The sequence below is a fragment of the Canis lupus genome, chromosome 3 (assembly GCF_048164855.1).
Source record: "Canis lupus baileyi chromosome 3, mCanLup2.hap1, whole genome shotgun sequence".
Classification (NCBI taxonomy): domain Eukaryota; kingdom Metazoa; phylum Chordata; class Mammalia; order Carnivora; family Canidae; genus Canis; species Canis lupus.
In genome coordinates, this window is record NC_132840.1 from 55,173,297 (window position 1) to 55,190,768 (window position 17,472).

General features: G+C 44.1%; 1 protein-coding gene across 9 annotated transcripts in view; it reads left to right on the forward strand.

Moving 5' to 3' along the window:
• STX8 (syntaxin 8) overlaps positions 1-17,472 on the forward strand; it is a 255,907-nt gene that overhangs the window by 193,910 nt on the left and 44,525 nt on the right. For 6 of the 9 annotated variants that reach the window (XM_072821146.1, XM_072821150.1, XM_072821154.1 and 3 more), the window contains one exon: positions 6,071-6,113. The exons of 1 other annotated variant lie outside the window; for it this stretch is intronic. In XM_072821146.1, the coding sequence (XP_072677247.1) occupies positions 6,071-6,113 (43 nt within the window). Of the gene's footprint in view, positions 1-6,070; positions 6,114-8,057; positions 10,608-17,472 lie in introns of those variants that run through there. 2 more of the 9 variants (XM_072821147.1, XM_072821149.1) reach the window with 2 other exon arrangements.

Here is a 17,472-nt window from a genome sequence, read left to right on the forward strand (position 1 = left end):
GAGCCCGGCCCGGGGCACCGTCCCGCCCCCAACTTGTTTCCACCCAGCCCGGGGACCAAGTTTGCTGTGGTCACTGTTCTTGTAACCTTGAGAATAATTTCCCCCTGGTGGGCTACTGTGGCCTACCCTATTTAGAACAAAGTTGCTGAATGCAGGAGAATAAAGAACAGTGGGAAGGCTGTGAGCAGTGGTTAATCAGCTAATTCGCATTTCAAAAGGCACTAATAAGAGGTGATAAATTCAAATAAAGCCCCGGGTATGAGTACTTTACTCATTCTGGAAAAGCCTTCGGAGAGGCTCCCGGTTCTCTCCCCCCTGCCCGGCTCTCTTCCTTTCCCTTTGAAGCCGCGGACCTCCCGGGGTACCTGCTCCTCGGCCTGCCCCTCCTTGCGGTCCTCCGGCCTGTGGCCGCCTGCACCCTCCACCGCGGGAGCAGGTGCCCTCAGGGATCTGCTGCGCCCCATGACCCCGGCCCTGGCACCTTCCGAGCCCCCTCGCTGCCCTGCAGCTCACAGACTTCGTGAGATCCAGTCTCTTCCTTTGCACGTAAATGATAACTGCCTTCCTCCTTCATCTCTGGTCGCTGGCAGCATTGGACCCACCCCGTCCATCCTGAGGGACCACATCCCTCCACCACCACCACCACATCCCAGCCTGCTGTCCAGACGCAGTGGGGTGGGCCCATCTTAGACTTTCTAGGGAGGCTTCTCATGAGTGGATCTTCCTGCTGTCACAGGCAAAAGGCCCTGTCCTGCAACCAGAGTCACTCTCCCAGTGGCTGGAAAAGTCAGCCAGTCAAGTGACTCTGTAGGCACACAATCTGTAATGCCAGTGATCAGTGCTTTCGTTTCAGCTGGGAGTTCAGCTCAAGTATTGGAAGATGAGCTCATCCAAACTCTTTTCACCAAGTCCCCCAGCCCTTGGCAAACTGTAGAATATTGTGGTCCTTGGTAGAGCATGCCTGCAGAAGGAAAAGAAACTGTCCTGTGGTGTCCTGAGCCCACTGCCAGAAACAGCATCATCCTGTGTGATGCTTACGGTTTTTCCTGTGGCCATAATATCCCTGTGGGATCCTTCCCAGGTGGTTCCTGGTTTCATAACCTAGGAGCACCTTAGCCCCATCACACTCTGGAAACCCATCAGGAATGAGCCACCTACCTCCTCAAAGGAATGGCATTCCATCTTCTGGCCCTGAGTGATGTGGAATTCCCCTGGACTTCCTCATTGACAGCTTGATAGTTGGGGATATCCTCACAAGCCCTAAGATGCCCACTGACCTGGCAGGCTACACCTGGGAGCCGACCAGCCTTGTGGTTTGTCACCTAGGACAAAGGCTTTCTGCATAGCATACCCTCTAGTTATCCGGAGCATCTTTACTCACCTCTTACTGAGTGAGACTGAATTATTCTGGAAGGCTTCCTGTTTTTAGAAGGGTTGTGGACCACATGACCTCCAAAGTCCCTTCCATGTGGACACGCACCAGCACTCATGTCCATCACCAGGGGCACGTGGCCCAGTGGGTTCTGCCACAGGACACAGGACTCCTTTGCTGTCCGTTGGCTGAGGGGCCATCAGGGAGAAACTGCACAACAGAGTCCAGCTCTATAGCCAAATAAACTTGGCTGTAGGCAACAGAAACCATCTCTGGTCGCTTAGTGCAAAAGCAATTTATTGAAAGGGTATTGAGTAGTTTGCAAAATAAATAACCAAGAAGGCTGGCAAATCAGGCTACAACATAGAGAGAAACCACCAGTGGCTACCACCCCACCACAGAACCTTCTGGTGAGGATATCATTGCTGCAACTGCTGAGTGCCCCACGCTGGCCGGCCCTGCCAGTGCCAGACCCCAGAGGTAGTAGCTCGGAAAGCTCCAACTGATGCCCCTGGGGGATGTCCTTGCTGCCACCACCACCAAAATGAATGTTCTATGGTCCTTAGTCATAGCACCCAAGTGGCTGCACACTAGCTGGCGGGGAGGCAGGGGATATACCAACATTTGGCCCTTTCACCCCTGCCTCCTATAAAAACTCAGGTAGCAAAGAATTTCTCAAATATAAGAAGTAGATTCAGATGCTGAGCAGCTGCAAACCCAGAGTGTGTCTCTACTGGGAGTGGTTTGCCACAGATGGACATCTTCTTTGGCTCCTGTCACTGAACCAGGCAGCTTTATCCAAGATGATTTACGTAATTCGTGGGACCCAGTGAGAAGTGAAAATACAGGGCTTCTCATTCAGAATTTATTAAAAATGTCCAGAGGGCTACAGCAGAGCATTAAACCAGGCATTAAACCTGTGCCACTGCTCGGGTCACATGCCCATGAAGCCAGCCTTGACTTGACCTTAGGTCACTCAGTTGGGTCTTGGGGCCGTGATAAAGCCAGACACGTGATTTCTCATCTATCGGTGTTACTTCATTCTCTTTCCTGCTGACAATTATAATTATCCCCATTTGACCGTTAGAGCAAACGAAGCTGTGATTGCCACTCAGGCCTTCTGACTCGTTCAATTCCCTGTTCTCCAAACCATGTCCACTGCGTGCCAGGAGCTCCAAGTGGACAGCTGTGTGGTGTCCCTGGGGGTGTACACAGCACTCTCTGGGTACCATCCTCCAGAGTTGCCACTATTGTAGAACAAAGACTGAGCCTCACTCACTTGAACACTTCATCTTTCACTTCCAAGAACTGCATTGCAGGAAGGAGGGAGCACAGTGCTCCCCGCCAGTCACTGGAAGGCCCCACACTCTATAGTTTGCAATTAAATCCGGTCACCTGCTCTAACCCTCAGTCCCCTCTGTGTCTAATCCCGAGAATGCCCAACCTCTCTTCTCTGCAGGATTCCACCTCTCCCAACCCTCCTTCCATCCACAAGGCTCAGTACAATCAGCTTTTTTCTCTTTAGGATCCCAGCCTAGGGCACCATGGAGTAAAAGTCTCCCCTACCCACTCTCTATCCTGCACATGCCCATCCTTCCCATCTCTGTGGTTCCCAGAGAGTCAACCCCAGAGAGCACCTTTTAAGGTTTTTTAAAATTTATTTATTCATGAGAGACACAGAGAGAGAGAGAGAGAGAGAGAGGCAGAGACACAGGCCAGGGGGAGAAGCAGGCTCCACACAGGGAGCCCAATGTGGGACTCGATCCCAGGACTTTGGGATCACACCCTGAGCTGAAGGCAGATGCTCAGCCGCTGAGCCACCCAGGCATCCCCAAAGAGTACCTTCTTGTTGCTCTCCGTCCCCTGAGCCCTTCTCTTTCTCCTTCTCCCCTTTCCTTTCTCATTCCTTTCACTGGACAGAACACAATAGGAGATTCGAATATTTATGATGTTTTATAAAATGCAAGGTTACAGGACATGGTTTTAATTTAAAGCTCACAGCCCTCGAACAAAACATAGCTTCCTTGGAAAAGCTATAATGAATTTCATTGTTTTTATTGCTATGTAGTCTTCCAGTGATTATTTTTCCTCCCTCCTAAAGTTTTTCCCCCCATTTTAAACCCAGGGAAGGAAAAATTTCCAAGGGTTATTAGTTCATTAGCTGTTAGAAGGAATAATTGATCTGTCAACTCAAAGGATTTATAAGGATTTGGCTCACAGAATTCATGAAAGCGTAGCTTACGTTTAAGTTCTGCCTCAAAAGGAAACATTTCAGTTGGGGCTTCCCCTTACTTTTTGCAAGATAAAAATTAGCATCCCTCCAGTGATGAAAAGGCCCCCTGTGTTTTAAGATCCTCCCAATGAGTAGGAACTACAGCTGCAATATTTGCACCTACACCTGAAATAATTGGATTCATGTGTATTTCAACCAAAGGAGTGGATTAGAAATATTACAAAGTTTTTGGTTTCTTCCAGTGGTGGGTTGCTTTTTGTGTGTGTCTTTTTATTTTTTTTTCCAGTAACAGAACAGCTAACATTTCTTCAACCTCAAATGAGGTTTTTGCTTGCTTTCTTTCTCTTTTTCTTTTTCTTTTTTCTTTACTTTTTTTTCTTTTTTCTTTTTTTTTTTTTTTTTTTTTTTAAGCAAATGCACCCAAATTGGGTTTGGCTCACAAAGGAAAGGCTGACTGCAGAGCTAACAGACCCATCATTAGCCACCCTGCCCTCCTAAATGGCCTGTCCATTCCCCTGCTCACAATATAGGACGAAGGCCGTAAACAAGGGATCCAAGGGAACTCTGGACAAGAAACATACAATGGAGTGGGATAAATTTCTTTAGCATAAATAGCAGTCTCCAAGGGTGACTGGTGTGAATGGATTCCTGCTGCGAGGGTCTCTGTGCCTACAGAGGAGATCTGTGGCTTTAAGAGCTGTGGTCCCACCCCCTGGGCTGGGGAAGTGCTCTGTCTCCCCTGCTGGGCTTGGCCCACAGGCCCCCTGTGGGCCTCCTCTTTCCTTTCAAGCTGTGAGTCCTAAGGAACTCCGTGACAGCCCCTCTTTCATTCTGCTGTGCAAATCCTTGAGCTGTTCCTACTGCTTTCAAAAGGAAAATATAAGACATTTTACTTATTCTGTCCAGCAGGAGCATGGAAGCTGGTAAGACCCAGGGTTATTCCGGCAGTAAGCCTGGGGGAGATCTTCCTCTTTGTAATGACTTGTCACCAGAAATTCCCTAAGATGACTGGTAACCCACAGTTTATACTTCCTACATCCTTTACATCATGCCCTGTGGGATGCCATCTGGGTACCACTCCCCCTGGGACTTGCGTACTGCTGGCCTAGGTCTGGACAACCCAAGACAGGAACAATGCTAGGAGAAATAAGTATATCCCAATAGAACGTGTCAGAGGTTAATTTCTTAGCGGCCATGAGCCAAAATGTGCAGGTTCCAAAGTAAATATTTACTTTTAAAAGAATTAAATAATGCAGGGACACAGTTAAAAAAAAAAAAAAATCAACTGGTCCCCTGCCCTGGCCCTCCTCATCCCCTGTCCCAACCCAGAATCAATCACTCTTGAGTCCTCTTTCGCTCTTCCTCCTTCTGGTGATTGCCTATTCTGGAATGATATTTTTATGCACAAGCACTTTTAATTTCTCAAGTTTGGACATTACTTACTGATTTCCTGATCTGATATATAGAGTTTTACTCAAACTCTACACATTCACCTCTCTTCTTTTTCCAACATCCCTGCTTTTATTCCTCTGTATATTACTACTGTAACTGTAAGCAATATACTTAAATCTCTATTTCCTGTTACCTTGATCACAGGACGTTTGCCTCACCTCTCTGCCACTTCATTTCTCATCTCTCTACCCTTCATTTCTATCAGCTGTTGATAATGCTTCCATTCCCTTTTGACCACAATTAAGATTTCTGTACTGTGGTTTTAGGTTGATTCCAATGTTAGAAGCCAATAAATAGCTTTCATGTTATTATATCAATATGAATATTACACACTGCAAAAACAAGACGTGCACTGTGGTTGATTATATTTCCTTCTCTATAATCCTAAATCATAATCCCTGATGAAATCTATTTTCTTTTCTTGCATTCCATCACTGCTTTAAAACCATGCCACAGGGCACCTGGGTGGCTCATAGCTCAGTCAGTTAAACATCTGCCTTTGGCTCAGGTCATGATCCTGGGGTCCTGGGGTTGAGCCCTGCATCTGGCTCCCTGCTCTTGAGCATGCTCATTCCTTCTCTTTCTCTCTCTCTCAAATAAACTAATATATTTTTAAAATAAATAATAAGTAAGTAAGTAAGTAAGTAAAACCATGCCACATCTTTGTTTGCTAAAAAAAAAACTACGATTTTTGTTTCTTGGCTGTTTTGTTTTGTTTGCCCTTTTTCTTATTGGGAAAAGAAACATGTTCTTTTTCACCCTAAACTTGATATCTTCCACCTTCCAACTCATTCTGTTATTTTGAAACCATTCCATTCTTGTGGAAGCCCCCAATTTTCTGTTCTAAAATTTGCTTGTTCTAAATTGCTTTGCCCATATACCAAAAGAGAGTTTATACTGCCATTTACATATTCTGGAGTTTCCGGTTGCCTCTCTTTTTTTCCTGACATTTTTTTGTCTTTATTTTTGTCTTGAAGTTTTTTTGAGCTAAATCTCCTTTTTTTTTTTTCCAGGAAACCTAAATCCTCTAGTCCTCAGACTTCCCTTTCCAATCCGGTTAGTATTATGATTCAATTGCTTATTGCTGAATCAAGTGGTATGTCACTGTTGTATTTTCCATCTTATATAATTTTTTGATTTTCCAGATGTTGATAATTTCCTTTTTTCTTTTGTTCAGTTTTCAGTGCACTTGTTTTTTTCCCCAATATATGAACATCTCTTTAGAATGCCTAACAATACTGATTTCCACATGGAAAAATTAGATAATCTCTCAAGGTTCTTATGTATCTTATGTATCTTATGTATTTGTTCTTATTTATGTATTTATTCTTATGTTTGTTGTTTATCATCCTGGTGTTTCTATTTGTTGTTAACCTGTGTGCTTATACCATTTCTCTGTTCTCATGTCTTCCTTTTCCTGAAAAATTTTAACCTTCATTTTGTTGAACAGTATCCTCAATTTTCTGCAAAAGGGCAAAAGGGAGCAAGAGTGGTATGCCTAATGAATTCTCGTGTGTGAAGATTCTTTATTACATCCTCATGCTTAGTTGGTAGTTTGACAGGGTGTAGAATTCTAAATTGCAAATTCTTTTCCTTCAGAACTTGCTTTACTTTCTAGTAATATTCAGTGCTGCTACTGAGAAGTTCACACAGATATGATTCTAGTTCCTTTGTTTGCAACCTGTTCTTATTTATCTTTTCATTGTCCCATTTTTTTGTCACTCTAGAAGATTTTAGGGTCTCTTATTGTTGCCGTTTTTGAAATGTCAAAGCAATTTGTCTGATTGTGGGTCTTTTAATTTCTAAAACTCTTTCTTATTCTTGATTGTTCCTTTTTTTATTGGATTTTGTCCTTGTTTTTATGGGTACAATATTTTTTTCCAAATCTCTTCCAGAATACTAACTAGATTTTTTTGGTAGGGGGGTCATGCTCTGGATTTTTTTTTAATTCTCATCTTATCAGAATTGTTTCTGTATCCTCTAGGGTCAGTTCCTTTATTTGTTTGACTGTGTTTTCTATGTCATGCTATGGACTTTGCTTATATACTTGATGAATCTTGGGGATGAGCTCATACATATGAATCTGGAAGTGGAAAGGCTGATGGGAGGCCTTATATAAATGGATGGATCTGGTTGAATGATGGGCTTCACCCCCACCTTCCATATGCCATAGCATACTAGGACAGCAGCACCCACAGTAGCAGCTCTGGTACCCCAGAAATAGTTTGCTGGATGTCTTTAGAGAAAATACTCCAGCTTTTCATGTGGTATAAACACTGGGCTGCCTGGTGGTTTTGTTACTTGGTAGGTGGGGGAGGGTCCACAGAAAGATCTTCAGTGAGTCCTGATTTTTGTTCAGTTTCTCACTGTCTTGCTTATTCTCTTGTCATTCTGGAGCCTCTCAAGGTTGGTGTTTGGCAGGTTGGCGCCCTCATCAGTTACAGCTCTTCCCCATGTCTATGCCACAGCTCCCTCTTCACATTTGGCCATCAGCCCTACCCCATTTGTCTTCTGTCTTCAAGAAATTAGTGGGGGTCTCTCTTCACTGATGGTGCCTCACTAGATCTCCTCATTGTTGCAGGGCTACACCTCCTTAATGCCTCTCATCCTCTGTCTTCCCTTAAACCATGCTTTTTCCAGAGTGAAGCTAACCTAATGCTGTTACTGTGAATGAACTGCTGTTCATCTGCCCAGATATATACAAAGCAATCTTTGTAGACTTCCTTAGTCAGACAAACTCCAGGGCCCATCCACATGCCCCATGTAATGTCTAAAACTTAGATGAGTCAACAAGTATTCCTTGAGTATATACCACAATAGGCATGACAGGGAGTATGAAAGATGTAAAAGATGTATTCGCAATCCTATAATCCATTGGGAAGCCCATAGAATAGGTAGGGCAAGGCCCCAAAGTATGGGCGTTTTTAGAGATTAAGCATTTTGGTTAGCATGAACCTCAGAACAGATTGGTGAGGTATCTGGCAATCTTTTTCCTTGCAGAAATCGGAAATCATCGCATGGTACAATGAAGAGCGTATGGTGGATGTGACGTATTTGTTCTTCACTCACCAAAGAATTTTCAAGTGCAAGGGATTGTACTAGGAGCTGAGAACTCAGAAATCTGTCCGATTATTCACTCTGCCTCAAGAAGGAGAGATGACCCATCCCTAAGTAACTCTCAAATATGAGGCAAAATGAGATCAGTGATGCAAGACGAATATAGGTAACATGTTACAGGAATTCCAAGTAAAGGGAGAGATTACTTCCTGCCAGTGTATGTGTGGTGCAAGGGAAATTAAAAAAACAGGCCCATTGAAGAATGGCTCACTGAAAGAGCATTTGGATAAATGGGGATGAAGGTGAGGAATTAACTCAGGTGAGTCCAGAGACAAAGGGAAATTCATCTGGACTGGGGCCAGAATTTTAGAGATGCTCATAACATGTCACTGTGAGGTAATGCCCTTTTCCTAGAACACTGCTTCTAGCACCAGCTTATTAATTAAAGCATAGATTTCCTCCGATCATACCTTGTTCAGTCAAGGGTCTTTGTTCTCTCCTGATGTTAATATCTCAGAACCATAGAAATCCAGCTCCCTCTCCCTCTTCCCCCCTGTCCCTCCCCAGCACTCTGTTCTGCTGTCAGCCCCCCTCCCCACAGGGAAGTCCAAGCCATGCGGTGCCAGCATCTCCTTTCCATCCTCTTCACTGCCACTGCTGTTCAGGAGCTGGGGTCGGCTTCCTCACCTGTCACGTCAGCCCTCTCCTACATATCTCCTCCCTGAATTACACAGGTCAGAAAGTTAAAAGCTCCTCATGACGAGGCTTCACATGTGGCCCAGTTTCTACCTTAGAAGACACAGAGATGGGAGAGACCAGTAGGAGGTGTTAGTGACACCCAGGGAGATCAGATCTCCTGATAGGCACAGAGGAGGAGTGTGTGGTCTTTGCAGGGAGCTCCGCGAAGATTCTAGCATCTAACACCTCTTGTCCCACGAGTGGTGTGGAACCCTTGTCCTGTGTGGTTGGCTCTTCTGGTTCTGGCCATCGTGTATCCTCCAGATCTGCTTTTCTGGTGGTCCGGAAGGTTCCATAAGCTCCAATATCCCCCCCCCTTTTTTTTTTCTGCCTAAGCCAGCTAGCTACAGTAGATGTGATTTCAACAGCTAAAAACTTTCCAGTCCTCCACCCATATTCCTTGAGGTTTCTGACTCTCCATTCATGGTTATCTCTTGTCTCCCATTTTCCTGCCATCACAGTAAGAGGCAAGGGAGTCTGCGTGATGGTCTCTGCAACACTGTGGTCTCATCACCTCTCCCTCTGCACGGCTACAGCTGGAGCTGTGTTGCCTCTAAAAGTTCCTCTCTCTGCCCCAGCCTCCTGTCACTCCACTGTCTCCATACGGACCTGTGCTCTAACCTCGGAACATCCTTCAGTGCCCTTCCTCACTCTCCTAACACAACAGTCCAGCTGTCTTCCTCTGTGAGCCAACAGCTCAATATATCCCACCAGACCTACTTATCTATCCTTCGGGCTACCTGTGCATTTACTGCCTCTTGTGAATACCCCTAAAATGTTCCCATACTGGTTTAGGTACCCCCCCACCATTTTGTATTAAGAATATAATGATAGGGGCACCTTGGTGGCTCAGTGATTGAGCATCTGCCTTCAACTCAGGTCGTGAACACGGGGTCCTGGGATCGAGTCCCGCATTGGCTCCCCACAGGGAGCCTGCTTCTCCCTCTGCCTGTGTTTCTGCCTCTCTCTCTGTGTCTGTCATAAATAAATAAATTTAAAAATCTTTGTAAAAAATAAAAGAATATAGTATCAGCTAAAGCTTATAAGATGCTTATCATGTTCCAGGCACTGTTCCAAATATGTTAATATATTAAGTCATCAAATCCTCACAACAATGTAATGACATAGGAACATTTAATGTCTACACTTTACAGATGAAGAAACAGAAGAACAGAGAGGTTAAGTGATTTGTCCAAGGCAACACAGCTAGTAAGTGGTTGAGCTGGGATTCGAGCTGTCCTCATTCTTAGTAGCTGTACTCTATTTTCATTCCATCTACCTATGTTAAGCAATGCCAAGATATCTTTGTGTCTTTACATGGTTATTGAAAGTGCTTTTTCCTCTTTCACCATATATGTGATTACTGTCTCACTGTCAGTATCACACGTTGTGGTTCCTAAAGGCAGCACTCCATTCATATATCCACCAGTTCTTTTTTAATGAAATTTTTTTTCCTTTCTCTCTCCCATACTATTTCCTTGCCCTGCATTCTGATTTGAATTTCAGTTCTGTCGTGAAAGATCGTGTCACACTATTGCAGATAAATGTTTCAGGCAGCTGTTGACTAGCTCGGGTGATGGATTTCCCATACTAACCCTGCTGACTCCTCCTCTTTCAAAATATCACTTATGTTACATCCGGAAACCCATACTCTGATAAATGAAGTATAGCAGTTTGTGATATCAGCTGGAATTATTTTCTCTGCCGTCTTCCAGGATAAGTCTCCTGTAGTATTTAGACTCTGGGTTCTAAAATCCGACTATAGGTATGAATCCTGGCTTAAGCATTGAGATTTGGGGCAAGTTATGTAACTTCTGTAAGCTTCAGGTACTTCATCTGAGGGGCACCTGGGTGGCTCAGTTGGTGAAGCATTTGCCTTCGGCTCAGGTCATGATCTTGGGGTTCTGGATTGTGCTCCCTGCTCAGTGGGGAGTCTGTTCCCCTTCTGCCTCTGTTCCTTCCTGTGCCCCCACTGCACGTGCCCTCGCACACTCTCTCTCATGTCAAATAAATAAAATCTTTTTTAAAAAGTATTTCATCTGGAAGACTGGGGGTAGCCTATTATAAATTGAATGAGAACAGATCCCCATGGACCCCCCCTCCTGTACCCCAGCCCTATCCCCACAAGGTTAATCCCAGCACATCATATCACATGTGCCTCTCCAGACGAGCACATACCCATTGCACATGGACAAAAACAGCTTCGAGAAGTTTGATAAATTGCAGTTTACTGAAGGTTTCATACGGAGACAGAGGAGCAGGTTGTATTGTGCCCCACAAAGCAAATCTTCCCTTTAAAAAGTGTCTTAAAAGTTTAAGAAGTGTCATCCACTTCTCTTCCTCCAGCAGCCCCTTCAGCCTCCTTGGTCCTCAGGGTCCTGGCCTGCCCACCCTGGCTCAGGTCACACTTGCCCTGTTGCTTTGCTTTGTCAGACCAGTTGTAAGAAGCCTCAACTCCTGGGAGTCAGCAAATATTCATCCTTAAGAAAAGAAGCTGGAGGAGCACCTGGGTGGCTCAGTTGGTGAAGCATCTGCCTTAGGCTCAGGTCATGATCCCGGGGTCCTGGGATCGAGCCCCACATCAGGCTCCTCACTCTGCCGCTCCCTCTGCTTGTGCTCTGTCACCCTCTCTGTCAAGTAAATAAAATCTTGAAAAGAAGCAGGAAAAAAGAAGTATTTTCCTCTAAGCTCAACAGGGAGTTGACAGTTCCTTGAGTGTCGCCTGGAGCAAGGGGGGGACAGGGCGCACCACCCGGTTTTGGGTGCCACCCCGCTTCTTGGGGAAATGTCATGCTTGTTTATACCAGCTGCTCACAATTCAGCTGCTGCAGCAGAAAGTTAGCCTTGATACTAACAGCCTCCACCACGAAGTTGTCTTATTCAGAGTTTGGTTATCAGAGCTCCCAGTTGGTTTATTGGTTTGTTGATTTTTCCCTCTTGCCAGAAAACAATGGTTCATTTTCTGTCTCCAGCTCGTGGTTATATTTAACTTAACTTCAAGCTAGTCATCAACTTCACCAATAATTGCTGATTTGACTATTGATTATTGCACGCTATAAGGAAGTACTTATTACAGAGAAGATACTGTGTGACAGTGGCCTTGACCGTAGCCATTAATCAAATATGAAATGGTTTCTACAGATGTGGAGTTTTCAAAGTTAATGCAATGAGGTCAGTAAGACCATTATTTTCATAGAGTTAATCATTTTATTGGCTTTAGTGTTTGTGCTTCTCTCTTAGAAATTTTTAAATATCTTACAAGTCTGGGGCGCCTGGATGGCTCAGTTCGTTGAGTGTCTGACTATTGGTTTTGGCTCAGGTCATGTTCTCAGGGTCGTGAGATCGAGCCTTGAGCCCCCACATGGTACTCCATACTCAGCTTGGAGTCTGCTTGGGTTTCTCTTTCCCTTGCCTTCTGCCCTTCTCTCTCTCTCCAAAATAAGTAATAAATCTTTTTTAAAAATCTTACAAGTTTGGTAACTTCACCCCTTTAATTCACTTGGTCTGTGGTGAATCTCACCCATAAAACTAAGGAACTCACTGTTTGAAAAGTTAGATGGAAACTCAGCGGAATAGAAGTATTTACTGCTTCCAAAGAGGGTTCTTCATTGTAGATTATCCAAGAGCCAGTAATGAATGTGTGCTCTCAGAGGCCAGGGATTTCGGGGGATGAATTTCCCAGGGTTTAATCATCTCGTAAGGCCTCTGAGTGTGACTTTTTCCCAATAATCTACTTATCTCAGTAATTTACCCCTCCTACTGCATTGCAAGGAAAATGAGTCCCTCAGGTTGTTTGCATGATAAGTAGCTGGGAATTGTGTGAGCCTTTCAAGAAGCAGCCCTGAGTTAATTGTAGCAGCCTGAGCTAATGGTTTCCCATGTTGGCTGGCAGGTTACGGTGAAGAAGAGGCTTGAAAACACCCTTTATCACAAGCACTGGGCATTTTAAAAGCTGAAATCTTAAAAATGTTTGCTTCCTGGAAGATATTTTTCCCTTGCAACACAAATGGGTGAGAAAAAATGTCCTTGCAGAGATAGGACTGGCTGCTTTGCAGCTAGCTCTGGACTTGGAGGAGCTTGGGGAGGTTTTTGTTTGTGTTTTTGCCAGTGGCTCACACTAATTTGCCCCCCACCCCCGCCTTTTTTTTTTTTTTCCAAGTCAGCATTAAAGAATAAACTGCTCCCTGCAAGCCAGCAACTAGAAATATTACTTTAAGAAACGTAAGATTATGCCTCCTAAAATTTCCCAATGGTATTTTTTGGGGGGTGGGGGGGGCTCACATTGCACTTATCCTGGAGTTTGTTAATATGATAATACAATAACACATCAACTTACAAGTCCCAATGGGTTTTCTGTTGAGGAGAAAGGTCGCTGGAATGCCATTCCCTTGGAGGGAGGGAACTAGAATGTTCTGGACTGTGCCAGTGGAGGACAGAGAGGGTTTGCCTGAGATCTTACCTAGACACGAAGGCATAGGAATGTTCTGGGAGCGGATCACGAGTGGGTCAGAGGAAAGATACCCTTTCCCACATTATGTAGCCACCAGGCAAAACTCAGAAAGTTTAGAGGGAGGGGAATAAACTCCTGTTGGAAAGAAGGCTGCATGTGAAGGAAGAAGCAGGAATACCTGGTTTCCTCTCTCTGTTTACCCTCTCTGCTAGGCCAGAGCCCTCCCATCCTTGCTATCGATTGATTGCAGCTCAAACATCACTTTTTGCAGGAAGCCCTTTCTGATCTCGAACCCATGGAGTCTCAGGCTCTCCCACAGCTTCATTTCACAGCGTTTTCATAATTACAATTCCACTTTTTTTTTTTGTATAGTCAGATTATTTCTCTCTCTCCACAAAAATTGGACCTCCCATTAGTACATAAGGATCTTGTCTGTTTTTTATGCACCATTAGAAATCTCTGTTACTCATTTCTCAGAAAGCATGTGGCGAATAGATTGATGGTTGAGCGTCCAGTCGTTAAGAGTATTTCTGGTGAAGGACATCGGGGTGAGGTCCTGGGTTAACCCATGGCTGCGCAGAAAGAATTTCAAGGCTTGTTAAAAGCAAGAGAGAAAGAGGAAAATAACTGCAAGCCTAGAAAGTGTAGAGATACATGGGAGCAGAGATTGTGTGTGTGTGTGTGTGTGTGTGTGTGTGTGTGTGTGTGTGTGAAATATTCCATGAATATGCTAGCCTTGGGATACAAAAATGAGAAAAACATGAAAAAATTTTTAAAGATTTTATTTATTTATTCAGGAGAAACACACAGAGAGAGGCAGAGACACAGGCAGAGGAAGAAGCAGGCTCCCTGTGGGGAGCCCAATGAGGTACTCAATCCCAGGACCTCAGGATCATGCCCTGAGCCAAAGGCAGATGCTCAACCTCTGAGCCACCAGGTGTCCCTATGACATGCAAATTGTTAAGTCATGTTAAATTTGCTTCTGCTTCAAGGACAAAAAGGAATTCTTCTGTGGATTTTTTTTTCCTAGAACTTTCATGGTTTTGTTTGTTGCATTTAAATTTTTGATCCATTAGGAGTTTATCCTGGTTTGAGGTAGAGACACAACTTTTTCTTTCCAGATGGCTGGTTAGTTGTTCCAACACCATTTGTTCAATAAGTCCATTCTTCGTCCTACTGACTTTGGCTGTCACCATGATCATAACCTAATTGGCAAGATTCATTTTTAGGTCCCGCCAATGTGTTTTAATACATCAGATAAAGAATAAGCTACTCTGACAGCTATGTCAGTGCAATATAGTGGCTTATGCAACATAGAACTGTATTTGTTTCATAAAACAGCCCCTAAGTGAGCAGTCTAGGTTAGAAAGGAAGGTCTCTTCTCCATGGGGTAATTCTTTTTTTTTTTTTAAAGGTTAATTTACATACAGTAAAATACAACTTTTTATGTGACTAGTTCTATGAATTTTAGCAAACATATGTTGTGTCACCACCATCACAGTCAAAACACTATTCCCACCACCCCAAATAGTTGCCTCCTATGACTTAGTGGTCAGTCCCTCCTCCTCCCCGCCAAATACACCCAGTCCCTGACAATCACTGATCTAAATTTGGTTCCTAATGGTCTTGCCTCATCCTGGAGCCATTCTTGGCTGGCTCTCCCTCTGTCTTGTCTCTCCCTTACGCTTATGGATTCTCATCCCCATGATCGCAGACAGGGCATGGGCACATCATGGTACACTTCAGAAAGAAGAAGGGTATTAAAACACACCATTGATGTTTGCAGAGCTGATGATGGGACACATCACTTGTGCTCACTTTCCACTAGCGAGAATGCACCTACATGCCCACTTAGCTGGGAAATGGACTCTATAAGCGCTAAAGAAAAGGAAAAGTGAATTCTGGCAGACTCATCCAGCCAATCACCCCTGCAGCCTGGCCACCCACATATCCATGGCTGTCTTACATCCGCACAGAGAACACACCCTCTCCCCAAGGGAGCTAGCCCAAGCCCCATCCAGTTACTACATCCAACTCAAAGGCCAGGATGTCTGAGTGATGGAAAGTCTTCCCCAATAGATTCTGAGGTGGCTCCCCGTGGTCTAGTGACCTCAAAACTAAAACACAAGCTATTTGTATATCTCCCCCCGCCCATCTCTTCCCCAGGATTATGGTTTCTTTCAGAACATATGGGACTTCCGTTCAATGTGCCAGGAACCACATCCCAGTTCCGTTTCTGTACATAGGTCTGGCTGATTTTCTGGCTTCCAGCTAGACTCATACTATCTTCCCCAATTCAAAAGCAGCTGCTTTGGGGTTACTTGAAAAGGTGGGTTTAGGAGGGAGGGCGGTAAACCTCATCTCTGCCATGAGGCTGAACCTCCTTCTTTAGCCTCATGGGAGCCCATTAGGAAAGGCTCTGAACAGCCGCAGTCTCATCTTCTGCTCTTCAGAGTATGGCAAAACTTGGCCTTTCCAACCAATCTTCTAGACCTTTTCCTTCTACCTCTGCTCATAAACTGGCCAAGTCTGGCATGAGCTCATCTCCTTCTTCTAATGGCTTGCTAAAAGTTAACAAATTATGTATAAGCATGTATCTCCTTACTATATAGGTGTGTTATCCCTAAATATATTTCATTGTATTGTTATAGTTATTAAGTAATCTCCTACCACTTAATTTTCAGGATTAAGTTGGATGGGTGTGAATAAATTCCTTAAAAAGCAGACCTGTAAAATCAAGCATGTAAAAAAATGTCATGAGCACCACAGAAGGCAGCATTGCCTGCTGCATCACTGGTAGGCCAGAGGGACACAGGGTCCTGACAGGGGAGTGCAGATGTGTCATAGACTTGGGTGGACACAGTTGGCATCCAGCATTTACCAAATCTTCTTGATTGGTGATACTGTTGTAATAGTTCAGATGAGATATAACAACACAGAGGATGTAACATAATGATTGTCAGTCAGAAACTTCTAACTGAAAGCTTTTAGAGGAGGATGACCATTCCGTGCATGTGAAAACACACAGAGTAGACTTATTTGTATATATCAAAGCTATCCTTCTGAAAAGGCTAATTAAATAGAGAAATATATGCCCAGTCCCATGGCAAAAAAGAAAAAATCCAAAGCACCTCTCTTTCCTAAAATGCTCTGGTGATGGGCAGTCTTATAGGTAAATTCTTTTAAACTTCACAGGAAAAATAATTCCTGTGTTATATAAACTGTTGCAGAATTCAGAAAAAAAGGAAGATTTCTTGTTTCACTGTATGAAGTTGGAGTAACTGGTGTCAAAACCCAGCAAAGAGGACATATATACCGAATATCAAAACTAAAAAGGCATTTAATGAAACTCAGTGTCTGTGGTCAGTTTGAAAAAGAGCACACAGCAGAGGAAACCATCAACAAAATGAAAAGGCAGCCTACTGAATAGGGAAAAGTAATTGCAAACCACGTATCTGATGAGGGACTAATATCCAAAATATATGAGAGGCTCAACTCAATAGCAAAAGAAAAAACCCAAACAATTCAGTTAAAAATGGGCAGAAGACCTGGATAATAGACATTTTCCTGAAGGCATCCAGATGGCCAACAGGTACATGAGAAGATGTTCAGCATCACTCAGCATTAGGGAAATGCAGATCAAAACCCCAATGAGATACCTCCTAACACCTGTTTAGATGGACTTTTCTCAAAAAGACAAGAGACAGGGCAGCCCAGGTGGCTCAAGTGGTTTAGTGCCCCCTTCAGCCCAGGGCCTGGTCCTGGAGACCCAGGATCAAGTCCCATGTTGGGCTCCCTGCATGGAGCCTGCTTCTCCCTCTGCCTGTGTCTCTGCCTCTCTCTCTCTCTCTCTCTCTGTCTCTCATGAATAAATAAAATCTAAAAAAAAAAAGACAGTGTTGGCGAGGATGTAGAGCAAGGGAACCCTTGCATTCTAACAGTAGGAATGTAAATTGGTGCAGCCACTACTGAAAATAGCATGGAGGCCCCTCAAAAAGTAAAAAAATGAACTACTGTAGTATCCAGTGGTTCCATTTCTGGGTATTTATCTGAATAAAATGAAAACACTAATTCAAACGGATATTTGCACCCTCGTGTTCATTGCAGCATTATTTATAATAGCCAAAACATGGGAAAAATTTAAGCATCTCAATAGATAAATGTATAAAG